Below are 27,922 nucleotides of genomic sequence, written 5' to 3' on the forward strand. Positions count from 1 at the left end.
TTCCAAATGAAAAGAAAAAAAATCAAAATTGATAAATGCAAAAGATAATTACAAGGGTCATCGTAAACATCCGATATGGTTTCATCTATTTACTATACCTATCTTGTTATGCTCAGATGTGAGCAAGAAATTATGTTTTTGATCATAATGTTTGTTTGATCAAATTAATTGAAGGGAAAGAAAAAGGCCAAAATATTGATTATACCCCTAATTTTTATTTCTAAAATGTTGATTAGAGATCTGTCATGGGTGTTTTCAAAATTAAAACCTCTAACCCATACCCTCTCATGTTTTTAGAGCTCGTCTCGGAGAGCTTCAACATTGATTGAGCTGTGTTGACTAACTGCTTCAAAGCAAGCTACAAAATATAGCTCTACTAGAAAATCATTGTCTCTTCTCAACTTATTTTTTATTTTCCAATTTTTAAGCTATTCAAAGAGGCTACAGAAGAAAACCCTTCAAGTGATTGATTGTAGCAGATTTGGGCTCTTTAGACTTTTCATCAAACACATTTTATTAGCTGTCCACCTAGGACCCATCTAAAAAAACAAAAAGCCTTTGTGCTTTAGCCCTCCCAAACAGACACTTAGTAATACTATAGGGTAGGTTTTAGTAAATACCTAAAACTATATGGATGTCTAACTAAGTGACCCTACTTACAAGCAAATCTATGCAAATCTGTTGTTTTTGGTTATTGTGATATTTCATAAACCCACATGAGGAAATTCAGGCTCAATTTGGGAAGAGGACACTATTAGTTTTCTTTAAAAAAGAGTTGAAATACAAATATGTTGAGTACAAAACCTTTTATATAGTATTTCTAAACCTTGTATTTGCATTGTATATATTTGTATTGGACTCTTCCTAGACTGAGTCTAAATTGTGACTATGATTTGCACACTTGATACAAAATTTGTACTTACTGTCTCGTTTGCACTCTCTAGTAATGTAAATTTTGCATATCAAAAACTGATGCAAAACTTGCATCACCTTTCTCCTACCTCAAATTTCTCTCATACAAATTGTGTGTATTGGGGGGGGACAACACCAAATTTGAAGCAAAATGCAGAAAGTAAACTACAATTTACAATCTACCTATTTGTAATCCCACACATTTCCAAAACTTTCTAAGGGGAGTTGCTTTGAGAGAGCGTGCGAACTGCTCTGAGAGGGAATAAGCATGTTTTTTACATATATGAAGATAGATGGAGAATTTGAATGAAGGTGAAGGAAAAGTGGAGAATAGCATAAGCGCAAATAGGAAACTCAAAGAAATGTGGATATGTAGTGAATGAAATAGAATAGAGAAGTGTAGTCTTTATGGAAAAAATCCTTTTAAACAAACCACTTAATGTGGAAGGAGTGATGCAAAAGCTTTATTAACTTTGGTGGTGGATGGATGAAGATTATAAGATCGAGAAACTTAAGAATGATGTCTTGTAGTCACCCTCAATGACAATTATACATCTAGTTTTTGATACCTTAGACATCTAGAATAGAATATTTTTTTTGGAAAAGGTAAAGAAATATTTATTGAGAAGAAATTACACATAGGAAGCTGAGATCAGTCCCAGAAAAGGCTGACTGATCAAATCAGCAATTACACATTCCACCATGAGCTACAAAGAAAAACAACTGACACATTACAAATTTTGAAATCTGCAGACACAGACACCCAAGATGTCAACTTGCCCATTGTTTTCTGAATTAGCTCTTTCGGATTTAGAATCTTGTTACTGAAAATCCTTCTATTCCTCTTAGTCAAGATGGACCAAATTACAACAATTGGAATCATCTTCCAAATAGTCTTCTTTTTCTTACTCAAACCCATAAGTTGCCAGAAACACAATAGTTCTTTAATCGACCTCGCCATCACCCAACTTAACTTCATGGAGCTAAGGAAATAGTCGCATAATTGAGCAGAAAACGGGCAATGGATGCACAAATGGTCAGTGGATTCAGCACTACTCCCACACAGACTATAAGATAGGTCCAACATCTGAATGCCCCTTCTCACTAGGTTATCCCTAGTAAGACATTTATTAAGAGACATAGTCCAAACTAGGAAGTTGGCCTTAGTTGGGCTGATTGGATTCCACACTTCCTGATCAGAGAAATTAGGAATGCCCCTCCTACAGAGGTTAGAAGCTAGAGATTTGACAGAGAACACCCCATCTGAGTTCCACTTTAATTGCCACTTATCCTCTATATTGTAATCCAGCTCATGGTCCTGAAGACAGGTCAACAGATTCAAAACCTTATCCGCCTCCTAATGAAAAAAGTTCATTCGAAATGAAGGAGACCAAAGAACTGAACCACCAGATACACTATAGCACCCTGCAACTGAAGCCTCTTGATCCGAAGCACACTAGAAGAGGAGATGGAAGGAATCAACAAGGGGTTCATTTGAGCACCAAGGGTCCTTCCAGAATTTGGTCCTGCTACCATTGCCAACTTTAATTGAGATCCTAGCAACTAGAGTTGAAAAATTCTTCATTATCCCTTTACACAGAGAGTTATCCCAATTGGGAGGAGGGTCCCTCATTCTCCATTACTCCAATGCACACCATATTTGCTAGCAATGAAAGATCTCCACTAGGCATAATTTTCTGCTATAAATCTCCAAATCTACTTGTAGAGGAGAATAGAATTAAATGATTTCATCTTCCTTATGCCTAACCCCCCTTCAACTTTGTGGAGGCAAACTTGCTTCCAACTCACCAAGTGCACTTTTTTCTCCTCCTTCCAGCCTCTCCAAAGAAAACTCCTTTGAAGCTTTTCAAGCTTATTTGCTACCTTGTTTGGAATAGGGAATATAGACAAGAAGTAGGTGGGTAAATTGGAGAGACTACTCTTAATCAGTCACCCTACCCCCAAAAGAGAGGTATTTTGCCTTCCAAGAGGCCAACTTTTTTTCCATTCTCTCAATTACTGGGTCCCAAATTGCAGAACCACCACTCACCCCCAGAGGGAGTCCCAAATATTCGACTGGAAGGGACTCAATTTGACAAGCCAAAATACCAACACAATCTGCTAAGTTGGAAATCTGACCCACTGGGATAATTTGGCTCTTGTTCCAATTAACTTTTAGACCAGTAGTCATTTCAGACCAAGATAAGATCCCAAGGATTAACTCCACTTGTGAGGGAGAGGCATCCACAAATCACAATGTATCATCTGCAAATTGAAGAATATTCACCTTCTCTCCCCCGGAGCAATTGCAAAACCTTCCCACTCACTTAAAGCTGCAACCTTCTTAAAGAATAGAGTGAGGATCTCCATTACACATATAAATAGAAGAGGAGACAGGGGGTCACCCTATCTAAGACCCCTAGAACTATCAAAGAAGCCTGCAGACTATCCATTCACCAAGACCGAGAACTTTGGAGAGGTGATACAATCTTTAACCCAATTCCTCCATTTTTGCCCAAAATTCATCGGATGTAACACAAGATCAACACATCTTCAGTTGACATGATCTTAGGCCTTTTCAATATGAAGTTTACAAATCAGCTTTGGGGAACCTTTTTTTTCCTGGAATAAATGAGCTCATTGGAAATGAGAACAGAGTCCAACATCTGCCTACCTAGAACAAAAGCACTTTGGTTATTTGAGATAACACTAACAAGGACCCTTTTCATTCTCTCAACAAGCACTTTAGCTAAGATTTTGTAAAAGCTATGCGGAAGACTAATCGGCTTGAAGTCCTTAATATTTACCACACCTTTAATCTTTGGAATGAGGGTTATAAAGGTAGTATTCAGACTTCTCTACAATGGTCCCCTCTCATAGAAGTCCTGGAAAACATTCAGAATGTCTTGTCTCACCACATCCCAACATTTAATATAGAAAAGATTTATAAGACCATCAGGCCATGGAGACTTTTCATCAACCAACAACTTGATTGATACTTTTATTTCCTCTTCCGTGAAGGATCTTTCAATAAGAAATGATTGCACATCACGCAACTGATTAAAAGAAAGGGATCTAGGAAAAGCTCTGAAGAACCAATACTCCTTGTACAACTTTTTATAAAAGCTAGTAGCCACTAGCTTTATATCAGTCTCAGAGACACCCACCCTGCCCTCTCCCTCCAACCTAGTAATTACAGAGGCTCTAGTTGTGTCATTTGCTATTTTGTGAAAAAAAGTGTGTATTCCTATCCCCCTCTTTCATCCAAGCCACTTTAGCTCTTTCTCTCAATTTGATTTCTTCCAACACTGCCAATTTATCAAACTTGAATTTTGCTTGAGATCTTTTTAGCCTATGCTCCTTAGAAATAGGACCCAATTCTTTAGCTAAGCCGATTTCCTTTAAGGTACTTAGGAGAGCCTATTTCTCAACATCTAGACTCATATTTTTCTTCAATTTCCAAATATTTAGTCTTGTTTTGATGGCCCCCAATTTCTTTGCTAGAATGATTGAAATGGTATGCACAACCGACAGATCCTCCCAAACAGACTTCAACAAAGGAATAAGGGTAGCATCCTCAAACTAGGCATTCTCTAATTTGAAAGGGACTTTTGCTCTCAGTCTGACACCACAAACCAACTGAGTTGGAATGTGGTCTAAAACTGGCCTAGGAAGGGCAATCTGCTTAAACTCTGGAAATATATATTCTCAATTAGAAGTAACCAAAAACCTGTCTAGCCTCATAAGGGTAGGCAAATCTTGGTTGTTGGTCTAAGTAAATTGACTACCGTGAACGGGTAGGTCTTGAAGTTCAAATCTGTTAATGAAACCAACAAACTAAACTATATCCCTTGATCTTCTTCCTCTAGAGCTTCTCTCCTCTATAGACAAAGTGACATTAAAATCCCCACCAATAACCCAAGGATAAGAGAAACTTCCCCTTGCCACATCCAACTCTTCCCAAAACTCCTCCCTTAGACTTTGATCATTAGAAGCATACACATTAGTAATTTGACAAACATTACCATCTACAAACTTCAAGACAAGGAAAATTAAAAAATTTCCAATCTTATTGGAAACCAAACTCTAAACCTCCAGGTTCCACATGCTCAGCAACCCCCCTGTACTCCTGGCTGCTGACTTTGATCTCCACCTAACATCTCCCTCCCCCCAGATGCTTCTAACCACTGTAGCCTCAACACTATCCATATTAGTTTGTTGGAGCAACACAACTTTTGACCTTGACTTCTTCAGACACACACACTACAAGCCTCCTTCTCGCTGACCCCAAACCCCTAACGTTCTAAGAGAGTTACTTTAACTCCATTTCAGTTCACTAAAGCAAAGGAAAGCTTGGCACTCAAGCCTTTCTCCCCCCTCACTACTGCCTTCTTTGTCATTTAAGCCCCAAATCAATCACATCATTTCTTTGCTTCTCTTAGATTTGTTATCCCGTTCTTTGTTGTAGCTTTCCCCTATCCAGAAACATTCTTTGCTCAAATCCCTCCAAATATTTGATTGTCTCTTCAAACCCTCCTAATGAAATCCCCAGAAACTTGCCCAAACCCAACATCTTAGAAGAAACCTAGGAAGAAGCACATGCACTCATTGGTTGCTCCCCTACTAGACTCGGTTGAACCACTATCAAACTGTTGATCTCCTACATTTTCCCTTCCATTTCAACACCCACATTAGCAGCACAAAGCTTGCTACCTTCCACCTATGAACCGGCACCCTCTTGCTCACCTCCACCACCTTTGGCCAAAGAATTTGAAGCCACCATTGCAATTGGATCCACCTCAATCAACTTATCTTCCACTCGTAGCACAACAAACTTGTTGAACTCCAACTGAGACCTTGCCTCAATAAAAGCAGTCGGAGGGGGCCTAGGCTTCACTTCAGGTGAGCGGAGGACCAAGGTCCCCCCTCCCACCCTTCTTCTCCTTTCATAGAGTATTTAAACGTTGGTCCTGAGAACCCTGAGCGGCCCCTAAACCCGTAAATGGTTGGCTGAACCAACCAGGGGTTCTGAGATCAATGTTTGTTTGCACCCTTCGACCACGGGGACCTGGGCTCACTATTTGCTTTGGGCCTAGGCCCAACATCTGAGTTAAAGGAAGATAAACCCGACTAGGTTGGAAAGGGTGACCTAGTCCCAAAACCATCATCTAAGTTGCCATGGGCCACATGTGAGTTGTGAAGAGGGGGCTAGTGGTCCACGATTTGAATATTTGACGCACGACCCTCCCTAGGTGCTAGTTGTAGATTGGCCAGACACTCTTTGATCAAACCTTTAATGGCATCTATTCCCAAGGTCTGCCCATTGTCACCTAGGTTTGAAATTCAAACTTCCTTTCCATTGGCTTCCTCATCGAGCACATTTGGACCCTTTGTTGTCACTGAAATTGGATGGCTCATAAGAAATCTAAGATTTGCATATTCTTCTCTACCACCGGTTGTCAGAGAGATTGATCGTGTACAAATCTTTTGACTTTGTGCCTCTTCAGATATACGGGCATCTTCCAAGATCTAAGTCTTGGTACAATCTGAAAGCCCATTCTCTTCTATCTGAATGTCCCAAGGCAACTCTTCTCCCCCTCTCCATTTTCAAACAGACGACATCATCTCTTGCCAAATCTGGACAATGAACAACACCTCCCCCACCACCACTTTGATCTTGCTTAGAATTTGATTACCCCTACAAACTTTCATGTTTACCCATTCACAAGTCGCAATCTCTAGAGGAGAATCATCTATCTCTATGAAGACCCCGCAATAGGGGGTTTCTTTCCAACTGCTAAGGCTTGTTTTTTAATACCCATTCCGCATCAGCTCTTAACAGACAGATGAAAAGGAAGAGGTCGTCTGTCATTCTCTTCACTTTCACTCCCCCACCTCCCTCCATTGCCTGTTTGCCCACATCTCCACCTCCCTAGTCCCCTTCCCCCATCGGAACTTTCCCACTAAACAATTCTGCAATAACTCCCTTCTTGCATTCATCGCCTAAGGGTCCGTAACTACCACCCTTTTACCGCCAATCATCTTCACCTTCGACAACCCAAAAGTAGGCCAAGCACTTGTTGCCGCTGCCTCACTATAGGAGAGATTGACCCTTGCCCGCCCTTCATTCTCCACTCTTCGGTACCAGTTGAGAACTTCCCATCTTCGCTTCCCTCCAACAAATTTGCCGGAAGGGAAGTGGCACACCACCAAAAATACGAACAAAAACTCAAGTGCACACCTACCAGATCCCTTTGCCGGAGTAACCAAGTTCATCTTTTTTCTCATTACCATTCAAGCACCAATCAAAAACCACCGGAGTAACCAAGTTTATCTAGATTTGAATATTAGAAGGGCTTATGGAGTACTGAACGAGAAAGACTATGGAGATGTTGGCTAAGGAAGTGGGTGAAGCTATAATTAATCCATAATGGATGTGCAAGAGGAGGAAGAACAGGCCAAAGTAGGATACTGGTCTATGTATTAGAGTGAGGTTAAATGTCAAAGAATTGCTAACCAAACGATATAATGGATTCTTAGAATATGGTAAGGAAGAGTGGTCCCATTCAAGTATGAAAAAAACTCTTGCTATTTTGTTATCATTATGGAAGGTAGGGTCACAATGAAAAGAGTTGTGTAGATAAAAATATTCAATAACAAAACAGGTGGAGCTCTTAATTCAAAAAATGGATAAATGATGGAAGATTTTGAGGGTCCTAGTATTTATGGGCCATGGTTAAAAGCTAAGGAAGGTATAGAAAACAAACAATTTATGAACAAAGAAAGCAAAGAAGCAGGGGACCTAAGTGATAGGAATGAGTGTGGTTAGTATTCAAGGAGAAAGGAAATAACCTAATACGAGAGGTAAAATAAAGGATAAATCATCAAAACTAAAATAGGAAGAAGATATTGTTGAAGCAGTCTAGAGTAGTAGTGTGTGCTTCCTAGTTAAAAGGCAACTATTCTTAGAAGATGGAGGTACTAGTGTAATGGAAGATGGAAGTACTGGTAGGTTCAATTGGAAGTTTGATATGTTGGTTTCTCTAGTGAAGATTTTCTAACAAGGTCCAAATTTTCAATTAGAGAGGAATTGTCTTCAAGGAGGTAGTAATATGACAAGAATAAATATTACAAATCATTAAAACTGAAATGGGAAGGGAATATTGCTAAACTAGTAAAGAGAAGTCGGTGTTTCCTTATTAAAAAGCAACTATTCTTAGAAGATGGAGGTACTAGTGTGGTGCAAGATGGAAGCACTAGGAGGTTTAATAGGAAGTTGGGTTTGTTGGCTTTTTTAATGATGGTTTTAAGACAAGGTCCAAGTTTTTGAACAAAAAGGAATTTGGCTTTAAGGAGGCAATAATATGGTAGGTCCATGTAATTTGATGCACTCGGGTTGGGCTCAGGCCTAATTCGGGCTTCGGTTGGTCAATGAACCCACTTTAAAATTATATATATATATATATATATATATATATATATATATATATCCATATATTTATGTATGTATGCAAATATGTATGCAAAATTTCTATACAAATATGTATGTATATATATGTAAATATGTATGCAACATTTACATGCACACACACACACAATATATATATATATATATATATTATGTAAATGCATATAATTGGGCCACGTTCGGGTTACCTAAGGGCTAGGTCCGAGCCTGGCCTGAGAAATAAAAAAGCCCGACTTCTTGGGCCTGAGGATCGAAAATCCAAGCCTGGCTTTTGTTACAAGCTAAGCTCTGTACTTAGGAATTGGAGTAAATAAGAATTCAAAAAAGGGGGAGAAGAGGAAATAGGGGATCTAATTTTAATGGTGATAATTCCAAAATATTGGAGGAGTTACATACCTTGCTACATAGGGAGGAAAATATGTAGGCTTAGAAGTCTAGAGTCAATTGGTTATAGTATGAGAATAAAAATACAAGATTTTTTTTTTCACAACCTACTGTGAGGAGAAGAGCAAAGAACAAAATTATTAAATTAAAGAATGGCAATGGTGTGTGGGTAAAAGGGTCAAGCTCAAATTGAGAAGGTGCTAATTAACCATATGGCACCTTCCAATTGACCTAAAGAAAAAGCATTTTCTTTTTTTATGGCAGAGCTAGATGTATTTGGATTGGTTCTAGATGAGCCTAAGAACATATTCAATAATGAATTGTAAGCCCTTTATTAATTGGTTTGAGCATGTTCCTGTTAATTTTTCTATTTATTTATGGGAAATTTGGAAGGATAAAAATAAATTTTATTTTGAAAACTAAATTGCTAATCCTCTCTTGGTCATTCATCGAATAAACAAATTGAGAACAAAGAGGTCTTTGCCCTTGCATCAAGGGTGGGAAAGCTTCTCCATTAGTAGAGGCAAGGTTTTTTAGGAGGCTTGGTCTCCTCGTAGGGGTGTCAATGGACCGGTTTTCGATTGGATCCAAACTGATCCAAACCTTGTCAAATTGGATTTAGATTGTCCATTATAATTATTGGATTGGGCTAATCCAAAACAAATTGGTCCATATTCTTATTAGTCTGAATTGGACCTAAACCATATTCCTAACAATTTGATCATGAGGCCAAATCCTTGTCTAATTTGAAACTGACCAAAGCTGAAGCCGACATAAAGATACTTTTATGAAAGCACTTTTATGAAAGCACTTTTACAAAAGTACTTTTATAAAAGTAATTTTATGAAAACACTTTTATGAAAACATCTTTACAAAAGCACTTTTGGAAAAGTACTTTTATGAAAGCACTTTTACAAAAGTAGTTTTATGAAAGCACTTTTACAAAAGTAGTTTTATGAAAGCACATTTACAAAAGTATTTTTATGTGAAAACACTTATATAAAGGCACTTTAATAAAAACACTTTTAATAAAGTATTTTTATAAAAGCACTTTTACGAAAGCACTTTTATAAAAATACTTTCACGAATACACTTTATGAAAATACTTTTATAAAACCACTTTTACGAAAGTACTTTTATCATAAAAGGAATTTTATAAAAGTACTTTTATTCATTCATTTTGGATTGGATTGGACCCAATCCGGTCCATCTGCATTTTGCCGAAGTCCTTTTTTTTTATCAAAAGTACTTTTATCAAAGTGCTGGTTTTATATATATTTCTAGATTTCTCATGTTATCTTGGTGTTTGATTCAATTTGGATTGGATTGGACCCAATCCGGTCCATTTCCATTTTATTTGGACCATATCGGACTTGGTTTGTTAGGATTTGGTCCAGTCCATTTATAAATGGCCCAATATTGGATTAGATTGTATTTTACCAAATCCAGTCCACTTAACAACACTATCTCCTCCAAAAGTGGGCTTTTTCAAGGTAAATGTAGGTGGTGGTTTTTTGTTGCCAAATAAAGCTGCTTGTGGGTTTTTGGCAAGAGATGCAAAAAAGAGTTTGTTGATTGGTTAAATGTGGATCAAATCTTTCTGGTTCTTCTTTAGTTGTAGATGCTCTCACTCTTGTTGAAGCTATTAATTGGACTTATACTGAATTAGCACATAATTGGACTTATATTTCTATTCAGGGCATGAAAGAAGGCACAAAGAGCAAAGAAAGACAAATCGGATGAAATTTCACAATTTTGACATCGTTCAGTGGTCTGGGCCTAACTCGCGTCTCCAAATTCTGAATGGGTTGATTCAAGACCCACTGGAAAGCTAAGAGAAAAAGCCACAACTTTTGTATTTTGGGCTTTCACTGATTCAGCCTGCATCGAAGTCAAATCCAGGCTCGAAGTCGGGGAAATTTAGTAGGAAGGCCCATTCCGCAGCTGAAGCCCAAATCGCAGAAAAGCCTGACTGAAGCCCAATTCGCAGAGGAGGTTTATTACAAATCCAAGAACAAGAAACTAAGAAGAATCCTTCTAGATCTAAATTCTTGATGTAATCTTAGAGAGATAAAGTGATTGAGTTCATTAGATAAAATGATAAGATTAGAATTAGGATCTGACTTTCTATTCTTGTAAGATAAACTTCAAGAGGAAGTAGGATACCACCCCCTCCCCTTCAATCTATATAAAGGAGGGGGCAGACCAGTTAAGGGGATCACTCAATCACTCACTTCTTGATTTGAATCAAGAAGCAAGGAGCAATCAGTCAATAAGGGTTCAAGAATGGTTCAAGAATTCAAGAAACTTCAAGAAGAAGGTGGCGACAAGAAGAGGAGATCTCAGCACCATGGGCGAATTCAAGAGTTCTTTCTTCCCATTTGTTTTTTGCTAGGGCTATGGAAAGCCTAACCATGTTACTGAATATATTTTTATCTTCTTGATTTATCCAAGATTGTGATTTTCATATAGTCTATGAATTATTGTGCTTATTGCAATTAAGAGCTTGGCCAACTCTTAATTGATTTGGTTTATGTGAATGAATTGAGAGAGGAATTCACATAATTGACAGAATAATTCATAGTGTGAATTGAATGGTATATAGAGATATATATACATGATTCATATGAATTTAATGGTTTTCTTAGACTTAATGCACTTCAATATTGAGAGCTCTACTCGAGAGATCGAAGGGTTACCTGATGGGCATAGGTTTAGTATACCTTGAGAGAGAATATTAAATAAATTTGGGAAAATCTCAACTTATAGGAATGTCAATTAGTCTTGGATAATCGGACCCATCAATATTCATTATATTGGTTAGGTGGACCTAAAGTTCTAGCGATTTCATCATTTGTATATTCGATTAGTGATCACCCTTGTTTTTATTTTCTTTGTTCCAGATTTATTTTTAGTAGTTCTTGCTCAATCCTAAATTTTGATTGTCCAAATAATTAGGGAAAACTGTGATTCTAATACTTATTTTGTTAAATCCCCATAGGAACGATATTATTATACTACTTGATAGCTAGTGAACGTGCTAGGGTTATATATTTATAGCTATTAGGTCACAACAAGTTGCCTTGTGAAATTTTGTTTATCTTTTGAATGGTTCAATGGCAAATGGTCAAGCAAGACTTAGGTTTTTTAAAAGATGATGTTGTAAAATTTTGTAAAGATTTGGTTATGAGTTTCATGTGGATCCTAGGAAGCAAATATTGTTGCTCATAAATTGTTGCAACGGTTTGAGAAAGAGTATAAATACAAATATATAGGGTGTAAAACCTTACATTCTGTATGTATTAGTGTACATATTTGTATTTATACTAGTTCCAAACTTAACGGGATTATAACTGTTTTTATTAGATGGTGAATAGTTAGTTTCCCCTTGTGGTTCGTGTCTGTTTTAGATTCCTTGGGTTAGTGTCTTTGCTTATCTTGGCTTGTTTTCTTCTAATTTGGTGTTGTGTTGTTTTGGTTTGTTTGTTGGTCCGTATTTCCCTTTATTCTCCTGTTTAATTAAATCATCTTTCTACTAAAAAATGCATTTATTTGCGCTGCAACCAAATATAACAATAAAAAAAAGTGATATCATCTAAAGAAAGTACCGGAAGAAGGCGAAAGTAAATCTTTTATGAATCTAACGGAAAGATTCATTGGCGAGGTCAAATTGAGAATTTTAGATACCGTACTTTGGGATAATAAAGTTTGAAGTTCAACTTTCAGCTGTGGGTCTCTCCGGCTTTTGCTTCCTCGATTATAACTGTACTTTCGGCGATATTACCAGATTCGTTATTACATAAAAATATCAGGGGTATTTGAATAACTTTATATTCTGGACACCGTATTTTAATAGAAAAATTCGTTTTATTTAGGTGAAGAAAGTAGGCTTCTTGGCTTCTGTTCTGTTGCGGTCGCTCTCTTTTTTCTCTTTCTGCGAGCAGAACGAAGCAAGGCTCGTTGTTTCAGAACTGTGCGGAGACGAAGCGGTATTTTCTGAAATTTCCATGGGTGCCGGATGCTAGACGGAGATAGTCGTCTCCGGCTCGTTGGTTTTGGATTTCACCGGGGTTTTACCGTTTTGGAGCTGTTGATGGTTTGGGTTTTGTTTTTCTGAAGAAAAAGATAATGGTGTAGTTAGATTGGTTTTTAAGGTCTGAAATTGAATATTCAATTCAAACGAAGATTTGGCGGCTTTGGTTCGCATGCTGAATGTTCAGATTTTATGAAAATTTATTTTTCCGTATAGTTTCAGCCTTTGGATCTCATTGTTTTTCAACATTCTCATGGGGATCGGACCTTTCTTTTATTTCTTTCGTCTCTTTTCCAATGCATCGGGTGTGTTTAGCTTTTATCTATCGTCATGTCCATTGTTCTTTTATCTGGGAATTTGTTGGTTAGTTTTATATATTTATTAGCCGAAGTATAGACAACTCCATACATGTTCAGGGCGATCTGTTTCTATCGTTTGGTTCTGTTTTCTTTTGGGTTTTCGCGTCTGTTGCATTGAATGTGATAGATTTATTTATTTTTTCAGGGATTGAACAAGAAATGCTGGAAGATTAGATATCCGTGGCATGGTAGTTAGTATTGTTCGATTCAAGATAAGTCTGCTTATATAGTCAAAAGGTTAGTTTCTCTTGAACTTTGAACGCCATGGATTTGGTATGAAGTATTATTATAGATCGGTTCCTACCTGTTTGTTATGACGTTTAGGATCGAAATGCGTTGCTTCTTAAGCTCTTCTGTTATTTCTAGTTTTTTTTTTTTTTTTTTTTTTTCATTTTCTTGTGTGCGTGTGTGTGGTGCGGGCTGCTTTACATTCAATTGTGTAGATCAGTTTAGATGGCTCGAAGTCTCATGCCGTAGCAAGCGCCGTGAAGATCAACAAGAGATGGATGCTCCATTGTGATTATATATGCTAGAGAACAAGCAATGCAACAACTTATTGATGAATTGTGTTCTAGGGTGGTACGCGTTAAGTCACTTATGTGGATGGTTTAGTTGCCGTTAGGCAATGGTGAAAAATACTCAAATTAACAAAGTTTTGACCAACTATCTGGTGTCAGAGAGATAAATCCTGTTTCACCTCTAGGGCAATATGCATTGTTAAATTGTTATTCTTCAAATCATGGCTTACTATTCCAACCCATTTCCTTTACTCCTTTTCGGCCTGCTCCTTACTCCTTCCCCCTTTCTTTCTATTCTCTTTTGTTTTATTTTATTTTTGTGATGGTAGTAGCCTTTTGAGGAAAGGATTGATAAATGAATTCCAATTGCTTGGACAGAAGACTTGACTTTTGTATTGTGCCTTGCTTAGGAATGGCAATAGAAAAGATTCAAATATATTCAACCATATTTTAAAAATATTAACATATAGATGTATGTGTATATATATACATATATACATATATACTAGTGGGGATCCCACGGGGCGGGGATCGAGATCCCCGTGGGGCGGGGAGTGCTCTCCCCGTCCCCTCTAACGGGGATGAAAATTTCCCCATCCTCGTCCCTGCAAGGGGGGGGGGGGAATCATCCCCATCCCCGCCCCATTCGGGGCGGATCCCCAGGGAAATGGGGAAAATTGCCATTCCTAGCCTTGCTCATCTGTTTATTTATTTCTCCACAAAACCATAGCTTGTGGCAGAAGGTTTACGAACTATCATCAATACATGCTATTTATCATGATATTATCGATATTTGCAGATTACTAAAGGTCTATTCAGATGCAAACATTTCATGGTGATGCTCCCCCAAAGTTAAAGGAGAATGAACTGACTGAGTCTAGCTCCTTAAGTCACTTGGATGACACTATTCAGCAACCTGGGTATTATTCTCCCCTGGAGGGAGAGGAAGAAGATGATGTGCAATTCCTAGAGGATGAATATGACCAGTTTAATGGAAATACTTCAAACCAGTTAGTGGTTTATAATCCTGAGGTTACTGATACAGATCAAAGTGAACTGGCTAATGACGCTGACCTTGATGGTTATCAACTTCAACCTTTGTCTATTTACGCAAAACCAAACCCACCTTCGAGAATTTTGCCCTCTGTAGGGGCATTTACTGTCCAGTGTGCTAACTGTTTTAAATGGAGGCTTATCCCAACAAAGGAAAAATATGAAGAAATACGTGAAACTATTTTGCAGAACCCTTTTGTGTGTGAAACAGCTCGTGCATGGCGTCCTGGTATAACTTGTGATGATCCAACAGACATCTCCCAAGATGGAAGCAGGCTTTGGGCAATTGACAAACCTAATATTGCACAGCCCCCTCCTGGATGGGAACGACTCCTTAGGATAAGAGGTGAAGGGAGCACCAGGTTTGCTGATATGTATGTATACCTTCTCATTTTTATTTTTCTTCTTAGTTCTTTTTCAAAGTTCTCTTATTTGGACAAGGGTTTCAACCTCTCTGTTTTTTTAATGTTCTTTTCCTCTACTAGTCCTTTTACTATGCAGTTCTTTTGATGTAATAAAACTCTGATCAGGTACTGATAAAAATTGCAAGTGAACAAATATTCCTTAATATGCATAAAACTTAACTCTATATTCAGTCTAACTTATTTTGTTTATTTATAAATCATTAAAAAAATTTGGAATGGATTTGTAGAACTTTGGTCAAACTTTGTTTGGATGATAAACTCACAACTACTTTTATTTGCTGTTTGCTGAAAGTGGATATTCCTATTGGTGGACTAAAATATTCAGATTTCTTCATACCTTGTATACAAAGAATTTGTCTTTGATATAAGATTGAAATAGCTGCCAAACCATGTTGCTTTGAGTCTCTTTACAGGTAATCAAGCAGTTCTTTTTTTTTTTAAAGATGTTTTTTTATAAAGAAGAGCCAAAGGTATCAAGCAATGTTTAAAAACACAGCCATGAGGTAAGGCACCAGGACCTTTAGATGGATGAGGTGTAATCCTCAAGGTTTGAGGCTTAAGCAGTGTTTAAGAATGCTTGCCTAGGTGCAGAGGCAAGACATGTACCTTACTTGAACCCAGGTGTAGCTCCTTTCAGAAAGGCGTGTGCTTGGTGTGCATTGTGCCTTAGATGAAGTGCACACCTTTTTAAAATATTCCTCTTTTAGTTTTTTTTTTTCTACTTATTTGTGTGTGTGGTTTGTCTTGTGCCTTTGTAATGGTTTTATCAATTTCTAAATTACCTATTGTTGCTATTTGTATGTTAGTAATAGTCTATTAGCTTTTGAAATGAACAAAAATAGATTTTTCAAATACCTGAAGCCTTAGTTCTTGCAAATAGGATATCTAATAGCAAATTTCTACCAAAGAATCAAGAACAGAACAACTAATACCTGATCCAGGCGGAAAAGAATGAATGATCTGGATATCAGTCTGCAAGAGAAAGTAAAAAAATCAGTTGTTAAATTCTGCATTACTTTTATTTTGGATCAATGTCATTAATGGAAAAAGTGGATGTGCATGAAAAGGATCAATATTTTTTTTTTTTGAGTGTGTGTTACGTTCCTGCTTGGACATTAACTGAGAAAATAGAACCAAAATGTAAAATGTAGAAAAGAGAGTAGTTTGCTTTGAGGGTAATTGGCCTCCCTGAAAGAATGGTAGGATCCATCTAATGGACGCCATAAAGGTTGCGGAATGGGTGGGCGAATTTCAAAAATTTTCCTACATTCTCCCAACTGGGAATCATATTCCCTAAATTTAGAATACAATATTCAAGGATCCTACATGAACCATAATCAAACCAGATCTGTACCAAAAGACAAATGGGAGGAATATACCTGATCCGGAGAAGCACTATCTCCCAAAGTTGGTGTTCACGCCCAAAGAATGCTCCAAGATCCGTTCCTGCTGAAGATGACACAGCTGTGGATGGAACAGAACCAGCAGGGTGCGTCCTACACATTGGATCCTTCGCAAATATCCTCTGGAAGCATTAAACACTGAATCTATTTCAGTCTTTCTTGCAAGACTGATGTCAAGAACAGATTTCTTGACTTTCTTTTCTGCAAAGATCTAATCTTGCAAAGGAGATGGCGGCGGCAGGAGGAGAACTCTAAAGGCGAAAAGGCTGAACTGCCTTTTTTCTTTTTCTGGAGTATGAGTTCTGATCTCAATTCGCATGAACCTTTCTTGCGATTTTTCTTGATTCGAAATCTGTTGTATTTCTCTCCTTTTTGGTTAGGGTTTCTCCTCTTTTCTTCTTGATTAAGAATCCTTCTAATTAGGAGTTATCCCAATCCAAATCAGTATTTGGATAGGGGATAATCTTAATCCTATCTGCAGATAAAGTTAGCTTATTCCTGATCTTATCAGGATGTTACCAGATTCAAATCTAATTTGAATTTGGTCTCCAAGAGTGGATAAGGCTAAAGGCCCAATCCTTTTACTAGCACTAATCTCAGATTCGCCCTAAGGATGGGTGATCATATCAGCCCACCTCGAAATGGGCTTCTGGCCCATTAAGTGTTCAGTGTCTAATTACTTTCCAATCTGCTGCCCAGTTGGTCTTCTTTGTATGGCGTGGGACCCAAGCATTGATCTACACACCAGCCACATGGGTTCGGCCCATTCTTTAATACAAGGCCCAACTGAATTCACTGAAAAACTCAATGAACCCCTTGAGTCCATCATATGGACCCTATGGGCTCAACACTTACATTAAGTGGTCCCTGGGCCAAGCCATCTTATAAAAACTCAGGGACTGTGGGCAGGTGCAAGATTAGCCCATCAGGTATTATCCTCAATGGTCTTACACTTAACCTCTCAGCCCTTGATGATCAAGCACTGCCCGACAAGAGAGGACCTCTCCCTCGGCTGCAAGGAACAGTGCCGCACTCTCCTCTCACATGGATCCCGGGAATTAAAACCATTTGCAAACAATTTGAAACCGTACATATATATATAAATATATTAATTTTGCAAAACAAAATTCCAACGATTGAAATCAACTGCCGGCAGTTTGGTTTCCATCAGAGAGAGTGCATTCCCGATCATTACCCTTTGTCCGACAAAGTGGCTGATTCTGTCACTATGATCACCCACTCAGATGAATTCTCAAACTGCCTTAACATACCCAGGTTTTGATCCCCGCTAAGGATCTCACTGATTGGCATATCAAAGGCAGCCTGATCCCATACCTAGTGAAGTGTCATAATCGAGTCTAGGGGTCAGGTGTAGCTTTCCAGTTTTGCCCATCTATCTCCAAGGTCCAGGGCAATACTGGAAATCTGGTCCGGTTCAAGGATTCAAGTAATCCCATACTGCATGTGCCTCGGGTCTTACCCTGGTGGCTGAGACAGGCCATCCCAACACTTGGTGGCACACCAGTATCAGTCTTGGCAGGATAAATCTCCCCAGACTTATCCAACGGCTGTGAACATTTAAAACTAACACGAGTCTCTATAAATGTTCAGTTTTAGGGTTTTACACAGAATTAAACCAAACAACATGAATCAAACATGCACTTTATTTATTTCCACTAAATAACAAAAGTACATCAAATCAGATTGAAGCTAAGGGCATACAAAACTGTCTAACACTCCAGGAGTAGGAGTAAATTGGATAACCTCCACTGAAAGTGTAATTAGATAACTTCATAGCATTCCTCAAGGGAGTAACCCTCATACATCCCTACTCTTATGTGACCAACCATTCCAAGCCTTTTACACGTAAATGTCTCACATTAGTTTACCCAGATGTGCCCCCCACCCTGCCAGCTCCATACATTTGAGCACCTAAGTCTCTAATACCTGACCCCATGGACCCACTAACAGCCCACTTGTTCAGAACCTATAGGCACATAACAGCGATTAAGTGTTGCATTTAATGAATTGGAACATATTGTCAATTACTCCCGACTGTGCAGTAAATAGTTTATTATGTCATTTTCTATGATTATTATGCTGTGTTTAAGAATTAGCTATCATCATGTTCATAGGGAGGGGGATTAAGCTGCGGATGGGTGGCCATTGAGGGTCATCAATGTTCAATCAACACAAATAGTTTGCATTCGTTGGAGTTGGACTACAACTTTTTTTGTAGATTCTTTAGTTGGTTCTTTTTCTCGGATTGTGTCTCTCTTGTATAAAAAAAATCTATTCCAGTCCTGGGTGCTACCATGTCCTGCAACTGATGTTGTAATATGATTTCATTCCTCTTGTTGAATCTATATATTGTTAATCCACATATATAATTTTGGAAATTCACTAGACATCCTATTAAGAAATTGATGATCCATGACCCTTTTTGATAACTGATGATGCATTTTATATTTTGTGGGTTCATCAAATCACAACAATATTTTGATTTCTCTTTAAACGTTTTCAGTTATTATGTTGCACCATCAGGAAAGAGACTCCGGTCCATGGTGGAGATCCAGAGGTACATGTACTCCATGACAATAACTGAAAAAACGACTTTTTCCTGTCCCTCCCTTCTTGGTTTTTGTTCTTCAGAAGATCATGAATAAAATAAAAACTAAGAATATTAGGAGTATATTCATTGTGGGGTGACCATAACTAAAGGTGATAAAAAGTAAATGTTGTACTAGGAAAATGTTGGTTTTCTGTCTTTCCTTGACATTTGTTTTACATGTTTCTGGTTTGTGCAGATATTTACTTGAACACCCAGAGTATACTGATGCTGGGGTGACTATGTCACAATTTTCATTCCAAATCCCAAAACCATTACAAGAAAACTATGTAAGAAAGCGGCCCCCAGGCCTCCCACGGGTGGCACCTTCATATGATGGCTCTGGTCTTGGAATTTCAAGTCCTCTTGAACCTACAGATGGTGCGTGAAGAAACTAACCATAATTATGAGTACCTACTGGAGAACATAATTTATTTATTAAAATTCCTTTAGCTTTGGCCCAGCTTGATATAATAGAACTTCTTTAGAACTTATCATCCATAAAACCCTTAGATTGAAACCCATCTATCTGACTGATTTAACTTCAGTTTGTTTTTCTGGTTTAATAGAAGATTGCATGATACACAACATTGTTGGTGAATTTACATTAAATTAAACCAAGTTGTGTTCTGAAATGCTTTATCTGATTTAAGTTAACCATTAATCATGGTATAGGGCTAATGGGATGGCTATGGGATATACTAGATTGCTGTTATTCCTCAGTCATATTCTTTCCCCCCCTTCATTTTCCTTGGCTTATGTGCACCTTTCTATTGTAGACTTTTTTTTGATAATTCTACTGTAGACTATTTTTAGCCTTTAAATCATTGTGATTTGAGTGGAAAATTTTCCTAAAATGGGCATCTCCTCATGGGGGTGGAATGTTGTTTGTGTCTGGATTCAGTGAAACCAAGAGAAATTGGTTGGTTTACCAGGCTTTTCTCTAATCCTTGAGCTTGGGATGGGCTATCTGTGCACAACATGTTTTTTAGTTCCAATCAATACACTCGACTCTTTTGGAAAGTTGGTTTACTCTCTTGACTCTTCACTGTCTATAAGAATGGATTGAATCATATGGTTAGGCATAAGGTATCTCTGGCGTGGGTGGTACTCAAACGTACATCTTCGAAGATAACTTTAGAACCTTCATTGTTCAAATGGTACTCAAATGTCTTCTTGTTGACAAGGTCCATATATGTTATTCTACTGCAGTTAATCCACTATCGTGGGCGGATCCTGCCGATTCCCCAGAGTTGCAACTTGGTGGACCGGGGCTTTCAACTCCTTACGTAGAGGCTCCTATTTTTGATCCTGAAGCTCGACCAACAAAGAAGCGGACAACAAAATCACTATCTAAAGATATATATGGAAATAGTCCATTGTATGATTGTCAGTTCAAGACAGAAGAACCAGAAAGATTAAAAAGTGGCACCACTGATCTCAGTCTGTAAGTTTTAATTCATTATATCTAATCTCTTTTTACCTTGTTCTTAAATGGACCTTTTGCTTTGAAAAGAAAAGAAAAGTGACAGTGAGATATGGGGTTGAGGGTGCTTTGGGCGTGGCCTTGCAAGGTTGGTTAACTGCAGTATCCTTGTTGTAGAAGGAATTTATATATAAAAAAACAAAAGTTTTGGTTCATATATAATGCAGTATCATATGTTTCCTTGTTTTGTTTATTGTGTCTGTTCACTCTGTTGATGGTCTTGGTGTGGATGATTATGTAGTGATGTATATCATAACACGCCTGATGTTCTGAGTAAAATCTTTAGCATATATTATCGTGGATTAACGCTAAAGGCTTGTTCATTGATTATGGGATAAATATGCAACGATAGACTCAACTGCCACATTTGTTTTTCTTCTTTTGTCTTGATTTGTTTATTTTTTTACTTCATAGGAACTTTGCAAAATTTTGTGTTTAGTATAGGCTGGAATGCTGGATGATGAGTTGTATTGTATGGACATCCATCATTCCCATGTGTTAAGATGGGTTGCTGTGGGAGGGCTTAGGATGAGAGAGAGTAAATAATTTAGAAATAAGCTTGTTTAGATACTTTTTTTTTCAGCAAAAGAGAATTTAGCTTTTTATTAAATTGAAAAACAGATTACAGTTTCTTTTTCTACTCTGCACTCCGGAGTATTACAATATACAAATTGTGAGCATCAGAAAACGGCTCACTTGCCACTTGGGCTGGATATGGAGTCGCCACCCATCAAACATGGGATTGGAGGTGATGGGACCTCCGAGATCGACATTGGAAAGCATGCTCGGTTTAATGGTGGCTCCCGCAGCCCAAGGCACTGGTTCAACCATTCCGGGTAGGTCTTGGAGGGGAGAGGGAAGGGGTTAGGCATTCCTCTCCTGGGTCCAAAAGTGGGGCTCACATGGGATGCTGAAATCCATTAAATGCAGATTAAGGAAAACCGATAATCTGAATTAAATGAAGGTCTGGAACACATTATCCAGCATAAATAAACTTGATGAGAGACATAACCGATCACTACCCCAGTGAGCATACACCCTAGCAATTATTTTAACAAGCTAGAACAAACCCTTTTTCCTGATCCAAAAAGACCATGGAACGTGAAGATAAAAAAATTGAGAAAAAGTAAGAATAACAAGGAATAATAATGAAAATAAGGTGAAAGAAAAAACAGAAGCTAGAACACTCATATTAATAGTTCACTGTTCAACAGAAATTAAAATACCCATGCTAACTAATCTTATCATTCGGTAATAACCAAAATTCTTTTGTAGGCACACTGAGTTAAACAAAGCTAAATCAAATGCACCAAAAGACACGATCTAACTTACTACGACAGTGACAAAAGAGCATAAAGATTCAACAGAAAATGTATAGCAGTATTCAAAGACAGTAAACACCCATGCGGTTTGATGAAAAATAACGGAGGAAAAAAGAAAAAACAGCTAAAGAATACTTGTTGGTGTTTTGTGATTGATTTGTTTGTCTCTAACTTGTTTTTCTTAGTGATAGATTTACTTTCATCCAGTTTTCGCAGATTTGGATGTACTTTAAGCCAGATTTTCCCAAATCAGATTTTGGATTAATCCAAAATCCGCAGATTTACTTCGTCCAATATTCACAGTTTTGTCCCAGGTCTAGTGTTCACAGATTTACTTCAATCCAGTTTTTCGCAGACTTATCCAGATCCAGATTTCATAGATTTACTTTAATCCAGTTTCATAGATCTAGTTTTTGTAGATTTTCCCAAATCCAGTTTTCGCAGATTTATCCTACATCCAGTTTTTACAGATTTACTTGAACCTAGTTTTTGCAGATTTCCCAGATCTAGATGTACTTTAATCCAGATTTTCCCAGATCTAGTTTTCTTAGATTTCTCAGATCTAGTTTCGTAGATTTATCCCAAATCCAGTTTTTACAGATTTACTTGAACCCAATTTTCGCAGATTTCCCAGATCCAGTTTTCACAGATTTATCCCGGATCTAGTTTTTATAGATTTACTTGAACCCAATTTTTGCAGATTTCCCAGATCCAGATGTACTTTAATCCAAATTTTCCTAGATCTAGTTTTCGTAGATTTCCTATATCCAATTTTTGCAGATTTATCCCAGATCTAGTTTTTACAGATTTACTTGAACCTAATTTTTCATAGATTTCCCAAAGCCAGATGTACTTTAATCCGGCTTTTCCTAGATCTAGTTTTCGTAGATTTCCTAGATCCAGTTTTCGCAGATTTATCCTAGATCCAGTTTTTACAGATTTACTCAAAGTAAATTTGGAAAATCTTGCGAAATCTGGATTAGTGCAAAATTTGGATCAAAAAATCAACGAAAACTGGATCTGATAAAATCTGGATTAAAGTACATATAGATCTGTGAAAATTGGATTAAAGTAAATCTGTGAAATTTGGATTTGGGATACATCTGTGAAAACTGGATCTGGGAAATCTACGAAAAACTAGATCTGGGAAAATATGGATTAAAGTACATCTGGATCTAGGAAATCTGCGAAAACTAGGTTCGAGTAAATCTGTAAAAACTAGATCTGGGATAAATCTGCAAGAAACTAGATCTGGGATAAATCTGTGAAAACTAGATCTGGGAAAATCTGGATTAAAGTACATCTAGATCTGGGAAATCTAATTGTTTTCCCATATCCAAATTTCCCAGATTTACTCAGATCCAGTTTTTCATAGTTTTCCCAGGTTTGTATTTTGCAGATTTACTCTAATCCAGCTTTCCCAGATCCATATTTCACAGATGTACTTTTAGCCCAGATTTCACAGATTTCCTAGATCCAGATTTCGCAGATTTACTTTAATACAATTTTAGCAGGTTTTTCCTAGATACAGATTTCACAGATTTACTTTAATCCGGTTTTCCTAGATCCAGATTTCCGAGATTTACTTTAATCCCGTTTTCGCAATTGTTTTCCCAGATTTACTTTAATCCCGTTTTCGCAATTGTTTTCCCAGATTTACTCTGATCCAGTTTTTCACAGATTTCCCATATCTGGATTTCGTAGATTTACTTTAATCCAGCTTTCCTAGATCCATATTTCATAGATGTACTTTTAGCCCAGAAAAATAGATTTCCCAGATCCAGATTTCGAAGATTTACTTTAATCTAGTTTTCACAATTGTTTTCCTAGATCCAAATTTCCCAGATTTACCCTGATCTAGTTTTTCACAGATTTCCCATATTTGTATTTCGTAGATTTACTTTAATCCAACTTTCCCAGATCCAGATTTCCCAGATGTACTTTTAGCTCAGAAAAACAGATTTCCCAGATCCAGATTTCGAAGATTTACTTTAATCCAGTTTTTGCAGATTTTTCTCAGATCCAAATTTCACAGATTTACTTTAATCCAGTTTTCACAGATCCAGATGTACTTTAATACAGATTTTTCCCAAATCCATAATAAATCCAGTTCTCACAGTTTTATCCTAGATCCAAGTTTCGCAGATTTACTTTAATCCAGTTTTCGCAGATTTATCCAGATACAGTTTCTTGTAGGTTTAGTGAAATCTAGTTTTTGCAAACGTATCCCTGATTCTGCAAGGAGGGGTCTTTTCTCTAAATAGTTTTTCTATTATCAATTGTTTTCTTTCAAGGCAAATGTACCCTGATTCCGAAGGTTCTTGCTACCTAGGAAAGGTCGCTTTGCCAAGAATAAAATGGTCAGAACGTAATGAAAGGGTGCTGCACGGGAATTCCTCATCTTCTTTGCCTTCCCTTACTACAATTCTCCTTCCTCGTCTTGCCCCTCTTCTAAGCTTGTCCTTCGCAAAAATAGTTGTGTGCTTCTTTTGTCTTTGTTGTTTCGTAGTTTCCTACCTTACAAGAAAGAGGGGTAGTTGTGTCAGTACCCGATTTTTGCTCGGTCTGCCCCTGAACCTCCAATTCACCCCAAACACCCGATCAGACCCTTCTGACCTCTCCGAAACACCCAAAAACCCAGAAAACCCAAATTTCACCCCGAGAGCCTTCAAATCCACCGTTAAACCTACCCGATACTTATCCGATGGCCCCGATTGACCCTCACTTACACCTCATTAGATCAAACACAACCATTAGACCCGGAACATCCAAAACCCATACTCATGAAATTTGAACTCAAGATTCCTTCATTCATCCATCCATCAAACAAAGATTCCATTTCGACCATATCACACCCATAACCCATATCCACTCGATCCGAACACATCTAGACCAATCAAACTTTTCCAATCACCCCAAAATACCAAAAAAGCCCTACATACGAAATTCCAGCCCAAAACACCTTCATTTACCCTCAACCCCACAAAGATTCTATTTTGAGGCCGTAGATTGACCGGATTCTAAGTCTGCCCGATCCGGGCCCACTTGGCTCAATCTGATTTTATGAATTATCTCTGACTATCCAAAAACCCCACTCGGAGAAGTTTCACCCAAAACTACCTTTATTTTCCCCTTCATCACACAGATTCCATTGCTAGCCCAAGTGGCAAGTGAGCCGTTTTTCAACGCTCACACAAATAAACCCAGATTATGTAGATCAACCTCCCACTGTTGTGATACAGCCAGCTACAATTTAGCCCAAAATAGAGTAGGTTTATGAACTCCCTGTTTTGCTAGAGTATCTACCAGTCCATTCCCTGTCCTTTTAACCCATCCAAAAGTGGAGTAAAATCTTTTAGCAAGAGAATTGATCTCCCTGAATGCAAATTTATACTTCCATGGTGCTGAGTTTACTTGCTTAGCCCAAGCAATAACCAGAAGTGAGTCCCCCTCCAAATCTCTAGCTTCTAATTGTTCTTCTACTTTCAGGCCTTGTAGGAGTGCCATTGTCTCTGCTTGAACCGAGTCTCCATACCCAATTGGTCCCGAGTACGAGGCCGCAATTTCCCCATTGTGGTTCCGGAATACTCCTATTCCTGCTTTCCCAGGGTTTCCAATGGAGCTAGCTGCCATCAAAGTTCAGCTTCAATTTATGTGGTTCTGGAGGTTTCCAGTCCATCTTAGTAATCTCTGTGTTCCCATCTGAGTCACTTCCTTCCATTTTCTCATTATATCATTTATTGAGCTATCTTTGAATATGTCAATAGTTTTTACCCAGTATGCAGATCTGATTCTGATTGTTTCAATTACTTCCTCTCTTGACCTGCTCTGGGTTTCAATTACTTCCCAGATGGTCCAAACTACAGCTGCTCTTGTTACCTTCCATAAGCATTTCATCCTTTTTTTTTTTTTTTCTGTAGCCACATAGAATTAGAGTTGAATAAGCTAGCCACATCTTGTGGGGGTTCTCATCACTAGCCAATCAGAGGATACAAACATTATTGGAATTGTTTCATAAGTTTATTATAGTTTTCCTTTGCAAATCTGCATTGTTGACCATGGTTTTAGAGGCGTCAGGCGTGAGGCGAGAGGTGTGCCTCAAGGCAAGTTGCTCAAAAATCGCTTGGCCTCGGTAGCCTCGCAGTGGACGTGATGGGTGTAGGCTCCAATGTGTTAAGAGACGTACACCGCTTGCCTTGTGCCTGAAGTTGCATAAGGTGGGAGATTTTCTTCTCTTTCTTCTTGAGCTTGAAACAGGAGTTTTGTTTTGTTTTGTTTTTTTTTTTCTATAAATTGCTATTTGCTATGGTTGATTATCCAAAAAGGTGGCTTTACAACTGTCGAATGGAGTTAACGTCGGCGGATCTGCCATGGCCGAAGTGTTCACCGCTGTGCTCTCTTGCTATGTCTCTATTGTTCTCTCTCTCCTTTGGGCGGAATTCTATTTTCATTTATTATTCGGTTCTTTTCTTATTTTTATCTATTAGTAGAATGGTGGTGGATAATGGGTCATGCTGGTCTTGCTACCATTTGATTTGGTGAATTTTCTTGCTCTTATGCAGTATGCCTGCACTATGTTCTCTGTGTAGGATGACATTGAGAAATGACACTGTTTCTTAACAAGAAACTGCTAAATGTGATTATATGGAGAGAGAGAGAGAGAGAGCTCGTCTTTTTGTCCGAGAAGTTTGGGACTTGGGATTAGGGGCCAGTTGGATTCATTCATTTCAATGTTGTTACTTATGCTTAGGATGCAAGTACAAATTCTTATTATTCAGTGTTGCTTACATCATTGTTTTCTTTGAGCGGGCTAGGTAGAAACCCAACATGCAACCAGTTGTGGAAGGATAGACAAAACTTGAAACATTTAGACAATGTTTGATAGTGGCCTCTACAACAAGGCGTGTATAGCTTGCCTCTCGCATGACACAGCTCATACTCGGGTCATTGAGGATAAAAATAATGAGCTGCTTTGAGTTCCATTTTAACAGCCAAGAGTAAAATTTTAAAGTGGGTTGTGCCACCCATGAGCCAGCACGGCCTAGCACGATATAGGTTGTGCCAGGCTTGGGTTTTGAAATCAGCGGGTTGGCGTAGCACAATACAAATTCAGCTTTGAGCCGTTAGAGGTCCCCAATGACTAGTTTTTACTTTTTTTTTTGTGGGGGTGGGTGGGGTTGTTTACATAAATACTCCCCAATAATTATACATAGCTAGTTTGGGGGTATGTGTATTTTGGCTTTGGGGGAGAAAAAGTAACAATAATTCCCCCAATAGCTATATAACAGTTAATTTGTGTGGGGCATTTTGGTAAAGTAATAACTAACTTTATGAAAGATCAGAATAACCCTCCTAACAATTATAAAGCAAATAATTTTTAAGAGTATTTTGGTTAATTAAATTATTTCCAACTCCCTATAGATATCTTTACGTACCCTACCTCATTTTCATCACACCAATTCTTATATTCTCTTATACCCTCAAATACTCTCCCATACAATCTCATACTTTCTTAATTTCGTGCTTCTTAGTCGTTCAAGTGTCTCAAGTTAACAACTTAGGAGGTTTAGAAACCTTAATAGTTAAAATTAAGTTGAGATTCTGAACTAACAGGCCAAATAAGTTATAAATAATTTTTGTATTTTATGATTTTAATACTAAAAATTCTTAAAAATGGTTGATTCCTCTCAAAATCCCTTTCCCAACATATTTGGCGTTGAGGATGCTTAGTCATAATATTATAACACCGATATGAGATGCTAATGATTCTATAACTTATATTACTAAAATCACCCCTACTACTAATAGTAAGGGTGAAAAGAGAACGAATAAGTGATTTTAGTTATAATAGTAAGTGGTATTGGCCATTTGGATAGACATATGATCAATCATCTGAAAAATAAAAATAATTAAAATAAATCACAATTAGGCACAAGTTATTTTGGTAATTT

General features: G+C 37.8%; 1 protein-coding gene and 1 long non-coding RNA gene across 2 annotated transcripts; both read left to right on the plus strand.

The window, feature by feature from the left end:
- Positions 1-12,373: 12,373 nt before the first annotated feature.
- Positions 12,374-20,842, plus strand: LOC148844242 (methyl-CpG-binding domain-containing protein 2-like). The gene is made up of 6 exons (XM_088958159.1): positions 12,374-12,753; positions 13,302-13,393; positions 14,474-15,101; positions 19,080-19,133; positions 19,363-19,544; positions 20,376-20,842. Exons 3-6 carry the CDS (start codon positions 14,494-14,496, stop codon positions 20,612-20,614), a joined length of 1,083 nt encoding a protein of 360 aa, XP_088814285.1. The 5' UTR covers positions 12,374-12,753; positions 13,302-13,393; positions 14,474-14,493; the 3' UTR covers positions 20,615-20,842.
- Positions 20,843-24,262: 3,420 nt separating this feature from the next.
- Positions 24,263-26,758, plus strand: LOC148844243 (uncharacterized). The gene is made up of 2 exons (XR_016103337.1): positions 24,263-26,188; positions 26,297-26,758. It is a non-coding gene; the product is annotated as an uncharacterized LOC148844243 (long non-coding RNA).
- Positions 26,759-27,922: the final 1,164 nt, after the last annotated feature.

The sequence above is a fragment of the Nelumbo lutea genome, chromosome 8 (genome assembly GCF_056320005.1).
Source record: "Nelumbo lutea isolate HS-2025 chromosome 8, American lotus-T2T, whole genome shotgun sequence".
Classification (NCBI taxonomy): domain Eukaryota; kingdom Viridiplantae; phylum Streptophyta; class Magnoliopsida; order Proteales; family Nelumbonaceae; genus Nelumbo; species Nelumbo lutea.